The sequence below is a fragment of the Pteronotus mesoamericanus genome, unplaced genomic scaffold, assembly GCF_021234165.1.
Source record: "Pteronotus mesoamericanus isolate MK-2021 breed Mesoamerican mustached bat unplaced genomic scaffold, CSHL_Meso_final contig_105, whole genome shotgun sequence".
NCBI lineage: Eukaryota > Metazoa > Chordata > Mammalia > Chiroptera > Mormoopidae > Pteronotus > Pteronotus mesoamericanus.
Genome location: NW_026555006.1, coordinates 16,981,841 through 16,996,459, shown reverse-complemented (window position 1 = coordinate 16,996,459; position 14,619 = coordinate 16,981,841). Strand labels below are relative to the sequence as shown.

At 42.1% G+C, this 14,619-nt stretch overlaps 1 protein-coding gene across 3 annotated transcripts in view; it reads left to right on the top strand.

Annotated features, from left to right (window-relative positions):
- WLS (Wnt ligand secretion mediator) overlaps positions 1 to 14,619 on the top strand; it is a 143,965-nt gene that overhangs the window by 65,721 nt on the left and 63,625 nt on the right. For all 3 annotated transcript variants that reach the window (XM_054574545.1, XM_054574534.1, XM_054574525.1), the window contains exons 3-5: positions 8,022 to 8,146; positions 13,103 to 13,264; positions 14,342 to 14,478. In XM_054574545.1, the coding sequence (XP_054430520.1) occupies positions 8,022 to 8,146; positions 13,103 to 13,264; positions 14,342 to 14,478 (424 nt within the window). The remainder of the gene's footprint in view (positions 1 to 8,021; positions 8,147 to 13,102; positions 13,265 to 14,341; positions 14,479 to 14,619) is intronic.

Genomic DNA, 14,619 nt, shown 5'->3' with positions numbered 1-14,619 from the left:
CCCCACTATTTCTATCTCGCAGAGATGGCAACTGAGACTTACTCAGTGTCACTTAGCTAGAAAGACATAAAGGTAGGATTCAAAAGCAGATCTCTTTGGCCCCAAACACTCTGTACTATCCTAGCTGGCAAGTGCCCATTTCCAAATGTGAGAGACTGACTAATTTCACTTCGCATAATACCCTCTAGGTTTATCCATGCTGTCACAAATGTTGAGATTTCATTCTTTTTTTTATGGCCGAGTGACACCTGAAACTAATATAAAGTCGTACTGAATGTAAACTGCAATTGAAAAATAAAATTTAAAAGAAAGTGCTAAGTGAAAACCATTTGATGACTTCCTCAATGAAGCCTCGCCTTTCATCACTTCCGGCTGCCCCTTCCTGCCCCCGGGCTCATTCTTTCACTAAGCAGCTGCCCTACCTGCTTGGAGGTGCTCAGACTGTTTCCCAGCTAGTTTTCTCCTCATCATGTTTGCTCCTCTCTCTGACTTCTCACCTGTCATCAGAAAACTAATGGGCAGATGCTTTTTTGATGCAGGGCAGGACACTTTAACTAGAACAGAAATAAATGCCTCCTAAGGATATGATTGATCGGTGCTTCCTAATATGGAAAGGCACAGGCCCTTCCACCTGGAATGATACTCTGCCATCTGGGTCTGTTTCTGCAAAACCCTGGAGCACAGGTTTCCTCATGTTGGAGCACCGCCCCCATAACAGGATGCAAATAGCAAGTGTCTGTCGAGAACCACAGTGCCTTTCCACACCTCCCTTCTCAGCATTCTGAATAAATTTTCCACCCCACCAAAATATGTCTCCAAAGCCATTTGAGAAAAGCGAAGCTTGGACAGCCCAAGTATAGCAAAGCTGCTAGTCTGGTATATTGTGAAAAACCATGCATTTTAAATCTATAAATGCCCTATGCTGACACCTTACAACTTTACACTATGGAACTGGTATAACCAGTGTCCTTGTTTTATAGGGAAGGTTCTCCAGGTGCCAGAGGTAGCCTACCTTGGCCTTCCTGCCATTCTCCCAGGGAGTTCGAATTGTATCCTTCACTTTCATTATCTCCGGGGGTGGCGATGGAGGGAAGGAGTATCCCAGGAGTCATGAAACTGGTCTTTTATTACATGCAACATAGTCATTAAAGCTGAACTTTATTTCCGAGTCCATTGGAGGCCGAAGAGAAAATGATTCAGGTGGCTGACTTCACAGCTTTGCTGGGTTCCGTAGCCCAGTGCTTTCCTGTTTCTGAGTTTTATGTTCCAGGTTTGGATAGGGGTTTCAGAGTGGAAATTTCCATGTCCCTGAAATCTGGTAATTATTTTGAGTTAAAGGTAGGTATAAGAGTTCCAGTTCCCTGATGAAATGGTAACAATAGCTAATCCTTTATGCTTTCTGCACTGCTCTAAGCATTTTTGATGCAGTAACTAATTTAGTGATCACAAAATCCTAGGTGGCAAGTCTTATTCCAACAGATAAGGAACCTGAGCGTTTTTCTCAGGGTGATATTACAACACCCAGTGAAGGAGGGCGGGAGGGTCACTTGAACTGGCTATTCTCCCTGTGGTTTCTATTTATAAGTGCACCATGAAAGACAGAAAAAGGCTACAACTGTAGGCCAGGAAGCTCTAGAAGCTTGAGGCCAGTGTTTCTAGGGGTGTGACTTTCGAGTCTTGTCTTCCTCACCTCGCAAACAGGAGTGATGACACCTGCCTCAAAATACATACATGGGAATAACATAGGCGATGTGTGCAGATTAATCAGAACATGTGTTGAAGTTCATGAACACTAACAGAAAGCTTTAGAAAGAATTTCCCTTGAATGAAGAGAAAGGGATGGTGGTGTGGGAGCACTGTGAGAATTGTCCCCTCCACAGAGTGACTCAGGTCACCTCATGTTTTATTAGCTGATCTGAACAGACATTGTGTTTCATTTTGTTTTAGTTTAGTTTTTGTTTTTAGTGAATTAGAGATGTTATGAAACCTCTCTCGATTAGATGTCTCATTACAATTTGAATTTCTGGCTTCTCTTGGAAAATGCAAGTCTGGTAAGAACAATGTATAGTGCCTCATGATGTCTATGGACCAGAGCCAAAAGCAACTGCCACCAGCAGATGGTAATTATTTCCCTATCCAAACCCAGCCTATCCCTGATCGCACATGTAGTTAGGGGCAGAACCATGATGCGAACCCATGTGTCCCCAGGCTTCAGTTCCAGCTCCATGCTGTTTGGATCACATCATGCCTCAGCAGTCAGTTTTCGGAAAAGGTGTTGTGTAGGTTTTGGCAATTCTTCTCGGCAAAGCTCAGATTAGGGAATTCAAGATATATTTCAAGCCCTGCTTACAGCTGCCCAGGAACATTCCGTATTTCTCTACTATAGAGATCTACAAAGGATGTTTGGTCAGAGTTGAGTGGCCCTTTGCACAGAGTGTGATTGAATCAGCTGCCAAGTTGCTTTCGAATTCTACTAGTTTCAACCAACAAAGGTAGTTAGTAGAGGGCAGTGGGGCTTTGGGGAGATCCAGACCAAAGTTTAAGTCACACCTCTGCCATTGTATTGCATTATTACAATGCATTACTATATATTCTTGGTGGTATTGGGTAATTTACGTAACCTCTTCTTCATTGAATAGGTATAAGGACTACAAGTTTTTATTAAAGATTGATATATTCATATATTGTGACTAGTCCGAGTGGCTTATTTGAGCACAGGTTAGCCAGTTTTCTTGAAGCCATAAAGAAAAGATGATTGTCTTTTAAGATAATTTCAAAATAGTTGTCTTTCTCATGTTACCAGTTACAATATGACTGTAAGTGACTTACTATCTGAGGACCGTAGTTTATCAGAAGGAAAGAGCCATGCCCATTTAATAGAGTTGTTGGGAGAATTAAATAGGTAATTTAAAGGGAAGCAGGGAAGCCATGGGGGCTTCATACAGAGAAGTCGTCCATGAAAACAGTGTTTTAAATTTTGTTTGCTTTTAACAACATGTTTTAAAACAGTTTGGGGATTCCCAACAGATGGGAATAATGCAAAGCTGGGAGCAGGCCAGGAGGCCAACCTGTCTGGCTTCTCTCTTTCAGAGGCCCCTGCTCTGAAGCAGGCCCATCCCTAACATTTGTAGGGCCCAAGGCAAGAGCACCTGTGGCTGCCATATGTCTAAATATTTAAAAGTGATAACATATTTTTAAGACAAATAAGTTCTGTCATCTAACTGTAACAAGTCTGCCTTCATAATGGATTGGAAGGCCAGGTTTGAATTTAGGAGCCTTGGACTCCTTCGAATTCTGTGCTGAAATGTGACTGACCAAAGCGTATAAGTCCCTAGAGGCCATTTGTTCCCACCCCAGGATTCATCCCAGTCAGAAGGGGGGCCTGCGTACTTGTATGTGGGTATGCTAAACTCCAAACCCAGTCTCTGTTCATAGCCTTTTACAAACAGTAGCCTCTGACCACGCCTGCACCCTAGGGTACACGTATATTTGTATAGTTCCCCTTGGGAGGCAAGATCTGGGGAAGAGCCCCCCTCCCCACAAGGCCATGGAAGTCAGCACAGCGATACCTGGGTAGGATATTCTGGGGTCCCAAATGAACGTGGGACCCCCAGAGCATGGTCTAGAACTTGGGGGTGGATTAGCTCTTGGTGGGCATGTCCCCTTTACTAAGGTTATCTCACCCTGTTAAGAAGAGAGCATCTGGAAAAGAGCTAGACACAGGTGGACCTTTTAAAAGTATGGGGCTCATTCTAGACTTCCTGGCAAAATGAAGGTGTATGTAACCATGGCTCACCTCCTCATATAACCACAGCAAAAATTGCAACTAAACTATAAAACAACTATCACCCAGATTTGTATGAGCTGTATGGAAGTCCGACAACCAAGGGACTAAAAATACCACATTCACTCAGATGGGTAGGAGGGGCAGAGATGCAGAGAGGAGCAGAGACATGGTGACAGAGAACAGTCAGTCAGTCCCACGCCCGTGTGCGGTGAATAAAAATCAGGAGGGATACCTCAAGAGTGAGGGATCCCAGCCCCACATCAGACAACTCAGCCCAGGGTTCCAGTGCCAGGAAGAAAAGTCCCCATAATTTCTGTCTGTAAAAACCAGTGGGGGTTGGGGCAGTAGAAGAAACTACAGGATTCCCAGAAGTCTCCTCTTAAAGGGTCTGCAACGGTCTTAGGACTTAGGCAGGCTCCCTCCCTCTGGGCTCGAGCACCAGGACAGCAGCTGGAGAAGCACCAGTGGCGTATGAGGAGAAAATGAAGTGTCTGGTGTCAGGGCACGTGCCAGGGGACAGTTTTCTCCTGGACAAAACTCCAGAGGCTAGGCAGCAACATTTTCCCCTTTCTGAGCCCTCCCCCACACAGAGCCACAGAGCAGCTAACCCATATCTGAGACTCCATCAGCCTAGTTCACATGGTTGCCCCACCCTGGCGATGACCTAAGGCTCCACCCCATCCAACTTACCCTTGTGCTTTTCTACAATAGGCCTCATTAGTAAGACAGGTAGTTAAAGCAGCTCTACCTAATACACAGAAACAAACACAGTGAGGCTGCCAAAATAAGAAGACAAAGAAATATGGCCCAGATGAAAGAACAGAACAAAACTCCAGAAAAAGAACTAAATAAAATGGGGATAGGCAAACTAACAGATGCTGAGTTGAAAACACTGGTTATTAGGATGCTCAAGAAACTCACTGGGGACTTCAACAGCATAAAAAAGACCCAGGCAGAAATTAAAGTTACACTCAGTGAAATAAAGAAAAATGTACAGAGAACCAACAGTGGAGTGGATGAAGCTGACAAATCAGATCAGTGCTTTGGAACATAAGTAAGAAAAAAGACATTCAATCGGAACAGCAAGAAGAAAAAAGGACCTCCCCCAAAACAAGGATAAGCTAAGGAGCCTCGGGGGCAACTTCAAATGTACCAACATTGAATCATAAGGGAGCTGGAAGGAAAAGAGAAAGAGCAAGAAATTGAACACTTACTTGAAAAAAATAATGAAAGAAAAATTCCCTAATTTGGTGAAGGAAATAGACATGCAAGTCCAGGAGGCACAGATAGTTCCAAACAAGACGGACACAAAGAGGACCACACCAAGACACATCATAATTAAAATGCCAAAGTTTAAAGATAAAGAATCTTAAAAGCAGCAAGAGAAAAACAGATAGTTACCTGCAAAGGAGTTCTCATAAAACTGTCAGCTGATTTCTCAAAAGAAACTTTGCAGGCTAGAAGGGACTGGCAAGGAGTATTCAACATGATGAAAAGCAAGGACCTGCCACCTACATTACTCTATCCAGCAAAGCTATCATTTAGAATTGAAGGGCAGATAAAATGCTTCCAAGACAAGGTAAAACTAAAGGAGTTTATCATCACCAAGCCATTACTATATGAAATGTTAAAGGACTTATTTAAGAAAAAGATGATCAAAACTACAAACTTTAAAATGGCAATAAATTCACAACTATCAACAATTGAATCTAAAAAACAAATTAAGCAAACAAGCAGAACAGGAACAAAATCATAGTTAGATCATTTGGAGGGTTATCAGATGGGAGGGAGAAAGGGGAGAATGGGAGGAAACGTGCAGAGATTAAAAGTACAAATAGGCAGTTAGAGAATAGACGGGGGCATGTAAAGTGCAGTATAGGAAATGGAGTAGCCAAAGAACTTATGTGCATGACCCATGGACATGAACCGTAGGGGAAATTGCCAGGCAGAATGGAGGGTACTGGGTGGAGGTGGGCAGAGAGGTAAAAATTGCGACAAGTATAATAGCATAATCAATAAAATGTATTTGAAAAATTAAAAAAGAATAAAAGTGTGTGTCTCACATTAGCAGCCCCTCCTACCTGTGGCTCAGGCAGAACTGCTCTGAACCTTAGTGCTCCCAGGAGCCCAGTGTGGGAACTGATAACTTCTATTACAGCTTTTCAGACTTGTATTCTTGAGCTGCATAGTTCTGGAAGTACCCTTTCAACAGAATTAAAAGCCCCAATTCCTAATCCCAGTGTGATAAATAAAAGGAAATTATATATATATATTTATTTTGATGCCTAGTACTGAAGCTCTGGCCAGTTCTTTCTATTAACCACAAGGCTGCCCAGTGAGGAGCAGTTGTAGCCATTCTGGCCCCTAACCTAGAGGATGAGCGAATTTTAAGTGTTGCTTCTGCCCAGCTGGGCATCCCACAGTTTCGTACAGACTCTGACCATTTTCAGCCCTGGGTCTCTGCATTGCCTGGTTTCCTTAAGTCGAGAGTCTCCCCTCAGACTGTGGTACAGGCTGTGTAGGAGAACTGGGGGTCCAACAATTCTGTGTACAGACTTCAGCCCAGTCACCCTGATGTCAGTGCCAGGCCTCACCTCTATCCTCTGCAATATCTGGTGCTTTCGAATTCAGAGTGGCTTGGGTGGCCTGTTGGACATGTTGATTCACTCTCCCAGAATATCCCTTCTGTGGGAGTTCATGCTGTGTCTGTCTCTATGGTTGTTAGGAAACCCTACTTTATCTATTTTTCATCCTTGAGAAACTTGTTGAAATCTCTGACCTGCTCATTTATCTACAGTTTTTTCCCTTCTGATTTAATAGCCTTTGGTTTCCTTTTCTGTCTTTTTTTTTTTTTTTTTAATTTCATGAGAAAGAGGAGGAAAACACAAGTCACCATGCTTTACTAAGGTTTAAATACTAATAACGTAGCAGACTCCAGTGTTCACAGAGTTCATCTGCACCTGAACGGCCTCAGACACCTTCTGTGGCATGCATCCTTTCTTTCCCTTCCTTGATTTCCTCAGAGAAGCAGGGATTTAGGACATTGTCAAATAGATCTCAAGCCACACTGGGCCAGTGGTAGAAAAACCCTAATTTTCCAAAGAGCAGTTATTCTTATCTGCTTCCCCTTGTGACTTGTGTGTGTTCAGGTTCTGGAGCCTAAAACTGAGTGCAGTCTCATGTCCCCAAGTGGGAGCTGGCTCTCCAATCATTTCAGAAATGTGGTCTGTGCTTTCTTTAATTCTCCATTAGAACCCCTCTCTTCTTGAGCTTGCTCAACGTAATATAAAACAGGCAAATGAATAGATGCAATTTTTATTAATCTAAACTTAATGAGTTCTGTGGTGAGTTAAACTTATTCATGGTCCTTACTGATATGAAAGAATATGTGAGCATTTATTTGTACAATTATGTTCTCATTAATCAGAAGTCATTAATTTTGGGAAAAAAACCTTCATCTTTTAGATAACCTTTTCCAGAATGCAAAGAAGGGGTTTTACATTCTAGAGAAGTAGCAGATCTTATATTTGAGAACTTATTGGGGATAATTTTAAGAAGCGTTCTTTCAGACTAGAGTATGCCCTGAAGAAAGCACCAAAGATACTTAAATCTTGTGTCAGGGGGTGTTGAGAAACCTGGTCATGTTTCTCAGAGAGGAGAGAAAATACAGGCAGATGAGGTATGGCTTTCAATACCTAAGGCACTTTTTAAAAAGTTATTTATTGATTTTAGAGAGAAAGAGGAATAGAGAGATATATAGAGAGAGAAACATCAATTTGTTTTTCCACTTATCTATGCAGTTCCTGGTTGCACATATATTCCCTGACCAGAGATTGAACCCACAACCTTGGTGTATGAGGACAACACTCTAACCAACTGAGCTACCCAGCCAGGGTCCTAAGGCACTTTTGTGGAAGACAGATCTTAACCTTCTATGTGACTCCTTTGGGCAGACTTAGGACCAGTAGGGTGAGTATAGGAGGATTAAGTGCTGAATAAGTCAGAATATGACCATCCCAGCTGCCTCCGAGAGAGTGAGGACCCCATCTCTGCACAGTGGTTGTAAAAGGGGGCCCAGCATCCAGCCATTCGTCCTATGACTTTTAAGTCTTCAGATTTGGAGCTTGATAGGCACTAATATATTTATTTTGTCTTGTTGGTTCTTGTGGAAGAGTCTAAGAATTTCTGAACTGTTTCCAAAGCCATTTCTAAATTGTGAGTCCTTCTCATGCAGGAGAAAACGCAGAAGTTTCCATGGATGTTTCCCTGGCTTACCGTGATGACACGTCTGCTGAATGGACTGAAATGGCCCATGAGAAAGTGCCCCGGAAACTCAAATGTACCTTCACGTCCCCCAAGGTAGGATTCCTTGATATCTAAATTGCTGGAGTTTTTATTTGATTTCCAGGTATGTGAGGAGATTTGCTTTACCATTAACAGAAATGTTCCTTATTTCTTAGCATGCATGAGCCACACTGTCCTTTCTCTTAGTAGAGAAAAGGGCCAGTAGATATTTCACATCCCTGCAAGTGAGGAAAGACTAGAAGGAATGTCTATCTGAAGTGATTTAATTGTTTCTCTGAAATACTTACATAAAAATAAATTCTTCATTCTTTGGTTAATAGCTGACCATGACTAGAGACCATGGCTAAGTTATTTTGAGGTGTAATAATCTGTTGATACTGGATTAATGCTGTGTCTACTTCTCTGTTTCTTAGGCATCTCTTTGCTACCAAAGTTAATGTGCAAGTATGAAAATAAAAAATCCCAATGTCCACGACAAAAAGAAGACATGAAGGAGGAAATCTACTTTTATTTGAGGCCTCAGTCTTCTAGCCCATCTTTAAGACTCTCCCTTCCCCAGTTCTTCCAGGAGGACTCATTCCACGACCCATGGAAGGGAGATTACTATCCTGCATTGAAAATAGGGAGATATTTTCTTTGGGGGCAAAGGCCTCAGATTCCTCATAAATAAAAATTCAGGAATTGACTCAGTGACTTTTGAGAATAGTGGGATTTGATGGTTTAAGAACCAAATCAGAATTAGCTGGAGGTCCTTTACAAAAGGCAAGTGCTGCTCTCGTGCATGCCTCCCTGACATTCTGACCCCAGGCTGGCCTTGAAAATCTCTTGAAAGTCTCTGTGAAGGTGAAACGGAGCCAGAGTTAATATTGCTCATAGTTACTCACATTCCTAAAGCATGCAGACGTGGCACATCATTAGTGGTAGGTGATCTCAGATGGCTCTTCAGGTACAGAAATGGCCCCATTTTTCTCTGTGTCAAGTGTGTGAGAGCCAGGCCCTATAGAAGTACATTCTTGAGTATGTTGTTTTGTCACATGACATCTCCAGATCAATTGCTCCTGAAGGATTTGGACAGCTTTGTAGTACCCACCCCATTGTTTGATTTAGTTTCTCTCCTCTCTTAGCTTGGCTTTTCTCAACTTTGCTTTTGCCTATAACTAAAGTTGGGGTTCCCTGCAGAATGAATGGTAAGAACGGCAGGTTGAAGCTTCTGAGTACCATGTCCCTGCCCCGTCCCACCTACCCTGAAGAGGAGCAATTTGGGGCAGGTTCAAGGTATTCACTCACATTAGTTAAAAGTGTAGATTTGGAGCAAAACATACTTGTCTTGCAGGTTGTATAACTTACTGTCTTGCATGACCTCAGGCAAACTGTCTGAGGTCCAGTTTCTCTTCTGCAAAATAGGATAATGAAACCTTCTATAGACACTTTATAAGGACAAGATGAGATAGTGAACATAAGCAGGATGACCTTATCATTTAACATGCAGTCTGGGATATGTTTAAGAATGAAAGGGGCTGTTAATCAGGAGTCCCTCTCATGGGCATTATGCACCGATTGAGGCACCTGGCATTTGTTAAGTCTCTCTCTTCCCAGGTTCCCTAGATTAGAGTGACAAGAAGTAAGATCTGAGAACCAACAGCTTTAGCATTGCCTGCAAGCTCGTAGGAAATGCAGATTCCCAGGTTATACCCAAAACCTAGTGGATCAAAATTTCAGGGTGTAAGAGCAAGAAATCTGTGTTTTAACAGGATTTTGATTCTTTTTCTTAAGCTTGATAAAATTTGAGAGCCAATGCCCTAGACTCTTTGCTGAGTGCCAGTGATAGCACCCCCGCCCCAACAAAAAAGCCAGCTGGAATTGTTTGGGTAGGCCCTTAGGGGGCAATCAGTGGGCAAAAATGAATGGTAGAGAGAAACTGGAAGGAGCAGGAGACAGGAATATCTGACATTTTCAGATCTTTGTGTGCAACGGAGAAAATTAATTAAAACCTTTCTAGCGGTTGCTGCAAGTTGATTGCATCTTTCAGCAGGAAGATTGGTTGGCTATCTAAGCTAAAGGATATAAAGCTTTGGGATATGGAATTTCATCCTCAGAAAAGGGAAAAGTATTTCTCACCTTACTTACACACTTGGAGGGCACTGAGAAGCAGAGTGAGGGGAAGTCATTAAGAAGCCTTAATGTTGGTTGCTTAATTATCTTTAGGATGTGTTGATCCCTTTCAAGAAAGATATTAAACCTTGAAAAGTGTGAAGGAAATGAATCATCAAATCTGTGCCTTTTGATTGCAGTGAAATTTAGTCTTGAGCCTGAAGATTAAATGAGAAATTGCTTTAAAGCTTTTTAGTCCCTAGTGGATTGGAAAGTTTAAAAAAATAAAAAAGTCAAGTTGCCACCTGCTGTAATTTGTCCTAATTAGTCAGTCTCATGCTGGAGTTGGGGGAGGACTGAGGGGGATGGGAGAAAGCAAAGAGAGCAGGGGGTGTGTCTTTCTTTCTAAATGCCCTACATCCTGGCAGAGGCAGAACTTCAGTGCATAAGGAAGAGTCCCCAGCAGGATACAGTGAATTTGTCTTTGAGACAGGTGGGCCAGGCCAGGCTCCCAGGAGCCAGTGTGTCTAATTTCTTAAACTTAGATAAATTTGCCTCATGGGTTGGTAGCATTAGCCTCTCTGTAGGGACAGGGACGTGGAGGACACCTAGAGACCCCTAATGGGGAACTAGAAGTAACCCTGGAGATTATCTTATTTTATCTTCTTGTTTTACTTATGAGGAAAGTGAGGCCAAATGAGATAGATGACCTTCACAAGGTAGTCAGCAAGGAGCAAGGTCACCGCTAGAATCAGCTAGAATCTAAGTCTCCTGGCTTAGAGTTCATTGCCCTCCTTATCACAGCACAAAGCCTCCTTCAGGCACGCCTGAGGCAGTGTCATTCCTTTCTGCCCGCTGTCCGCTGTCCACACTGACCTCCTCCCCACTGAGCTGGAGGCTGGACTGAGAAGACCTATGCCCTCAACACAGTACTGTTACTTTTGGGACCAGGGGCAAATTGCATAATGAAGTCAGTGGCATTACACTAAATAGACTTTTGTTTCCTTCCCCCTCAAAGTCTCAGTTTCTAGAAATAAAACAAGACCCTGACAGGAAACCATATCAGAAAACCCTCCTCTTGGTGTTACAACAGAGGGTACTCAGCCTTCTCAGTGCAGCTTAATCTGAGGCAGATTTGAGGTGTATTTTTGCTGTTCCTGCAGAGGCCTAATGCTAGCCCTGAGATGTAAGTATGGGAGAGAGAAAGGAGCAGCAGGGAGAGAAAAACAACCTATACAGCCTGCAGCTGAAGTTTGGGAAAGAAGCAGGACTCTTTCTACAGAAGAATTTTTAAATTCCAAAAGCCAAGTCTAATCAACTGGTAGTTCTGATAAGAGTCCTTCAAAACTTTCAGGGATGTCCAACCTTTTGGCATCTCTGGGCCATGCTGGAAGAAGAGTTGTCTTGGACCACACATTAAAGATATTGCGACATGTAAACACACACAAAAAATCTCATAATGTTTTAAGTAAATTTACGATTTTGTGTTGGGCCGCATTCACAGCCATCCTGGGTTGCCTGCTGCCCACCGGTCACAGGTTGGACACTCCTGCTTAGAGGATGAAAAACTATCAGGATTGATTAGTGATGTCTGCTGTGAGTAGGGAAGAGAAAAGTGGAAGTGCCTAAGCCAGATATTTGCCTGCACTACCTCTACTTTGTCATGTGTGTCTTTTGTCTCTATACGAAGGTCTGTTTATGACACTTTAAGCTCTGACCCTCCAATAAAGAACTCCCCAAGGTCACAGAAGGGGCAGAAGACTCTTCATATACTAGTTAGATTATAGAGTCCGTACTATCTTCCTTCTGATTTCTCCGCTACACTTTCCACTCTGAAGATAAACAAAAAATTAATTATAGAGGTCCTGAGAATTTAAACTTCGGAACAACAAATTAGGTCTTTCCTGTCACTTGATCAGCAAACATTGAAAATGGCATATAAACCCAACATTGATGGCAGACACTCATCTCTTTTATCAGGGAAAAGTCCCTGGCTGCTAAAGCTCATGCCTCTACATGCCTGCATTTACCCCACTACCCCTGCCCCTTGGCAGGGACACAAGGCCAGAAGCCCTGGGGAGGGAGAGCAGGATTTAGCTTTCAAAATAACCTGTGTCCCTGCTCTCCAATCTCCCACTGCCACACTCTGGGCAGCGCTTCTTCAATTGTTTGGCAGGGAGTCCAAGAGGCTCTTATTAGAAACTGGGCTTAATTTTTGTTTAATTAAAATTGTTGCTCCTTCTGCCATCTTGCCTCTTGGGCTAGTTCAGCTTTGGAGATAGAAAATTCCAAGTGGGTATCTCTAACAAACCAGTCCCATTGTTACCTTTTATCCCTTTCTGTCTCCCTGAAATATCAAGGGCTCCTGGAGTTGCTTCTTTTTCTATCAAATAAATAAAAATAGACATTTTCATCTTGCAGCTTCTCCTGCTGGCCAAAACCATGGAAGTAATTATCCATTATCTAAGACTATGATGAACATCAGCAAGGGCTTCCTTCTGAACATTTAAGAAGTTGACTATTTCTTTCACAGAACCCTGCAGGTCTTCAATGAGGCTGCATATAAAAAGCCTACCATCCTTCCTGGTGGACCAGGTTACTCCGATATTAGCTTCCAATGAGGGTTAAAATGCTGAGGAAAGAGAGTCAGAAAAGTGTTATGCTTTTTACCTAACATTTTAGATTCTGGCTCAAATGTGGCTAGTGGTTTTTTGTTTGTTTGGTTTTTGTTTTTTGAAGATGAAAAGGGCAATTAGTGGATACCATGCCTCCAGGGTGCCCTATTATCTGTACCTCCAAGGTATACCTTTAAGCATTAGCTTTTTTGGAATTGGTAATAAGAAGCGAAGGTAGAACAGACAGTTCAGACAGTCTGTTGGAAATAGAAAGCCTGCCTCAAGACCTCTCTTCTTCTTCCAGACCCCAGAGCATGAGGGCCGTTACTATGAATGTGATGTCCTTCCTTTCATGGAAATCGGGTCTGTGGCTCATAAGTACTACCTTCTAAACATCCGGCTGCCTGTGAATGAGAAGAAGAAAATCAATGTTGGGATTGGGGAGATAAAAGATATTCGGTTGGTGGTGAGTGAATCTGAATGACCCATACAGCCTGCGATACTGGAATACTGGCTAAGAACACTGGTTACTGAGCACGTGTATCAGAAGGGAACTAGCATGTCACTCTACACATCTCGGTGTCTCGGTTGTCTCATCTGACATAAGAATAATAATACATACCCATGATGGCTGAGATCATAAATTTGTGCGAGAGGTTACTGAAATGCAAAATAATGCAAATATTATGTCCATTTAAGATGTGGTAATGATCATGATTGCATAATGAATTATACCAAGATAAAAGCAATTTTTTCTAAATATTTCAACTTGCACCAATATTAAAGGGAACAGTTGTATTTTAGGTTCTTTCTATTTATTTTGTTTAATGGGGAAGATTAGAACATGGAGTCAGGAGACCATTTTTTTAATCTAAAAATAATCACACAAGAAATATATATTTAGTGTAGAAAACTAGAAAGCACAAGTAAACACATAGAACATAAAAATTACCTGTAATATCTTACCATTTAGAAGTAACCACTATTGAGGTTTTGATTCCAGATGCTTTCTATACATATGTACATATATAATCCCTCACATAAAAAAATTGGGATCATACTCAACTGACACTTTTGTTCCTTGCTTTTTAGGTTTAATGGTACTTGTGAATATTTTAATGGTATATTATGAATATTCCATATATATAGTGAATGAATTTACCCACTCACACTTTGCGATACTGTTTAACATTCATTGAACTGTGAAGATTTCCCTTAACACATTTTACCAATCTCAACTTGGGGCATTTAAGAGATCTCCAATTTTTCAATGAAGGCCTTACAGAAAAATCTTTGATCATATTCTTGATCATTCCCTTACTATATAGTGGGTCCATTTTTGTACCCTTTGATTTATATCTCTATGATTCCTGAGATGGGGCCAGGGAGAGTCTGAGGACAGTACATGCTACAAATGTGAAAGCTCTTGATCTTGACAGTTCAGCAGACAAGATCTCCCCTTACCTCTCTCCAAAATGCGTTTGCTGGTAGAAGATAACATTAAGATATATTCTCCTTCAAAATTATGTCGGCCTCTCTCTAGGGAATCCACCAAAATGGAGGCTTCACCAAGGTGTGGTTTGCTATGAAGACCTTCCTCACACCCAGCATCTTCATCATTATGGTGTGGTATTGGAGGAGGATCACCATGATGTCCCGACCCCCAGTGCTTCTAGAGAAGTAAGAGCTGATTTTGGAGCATTCTGAAGGAACACAGCATCGCATGATTTGCCTGCCATGCTTCTGATTTTGCAGGGTCTAGTTCAAGCGGTCAGTGTGTTACTTGGGCTAGTAATCTGACCAGGAGTTATTTTGGACATT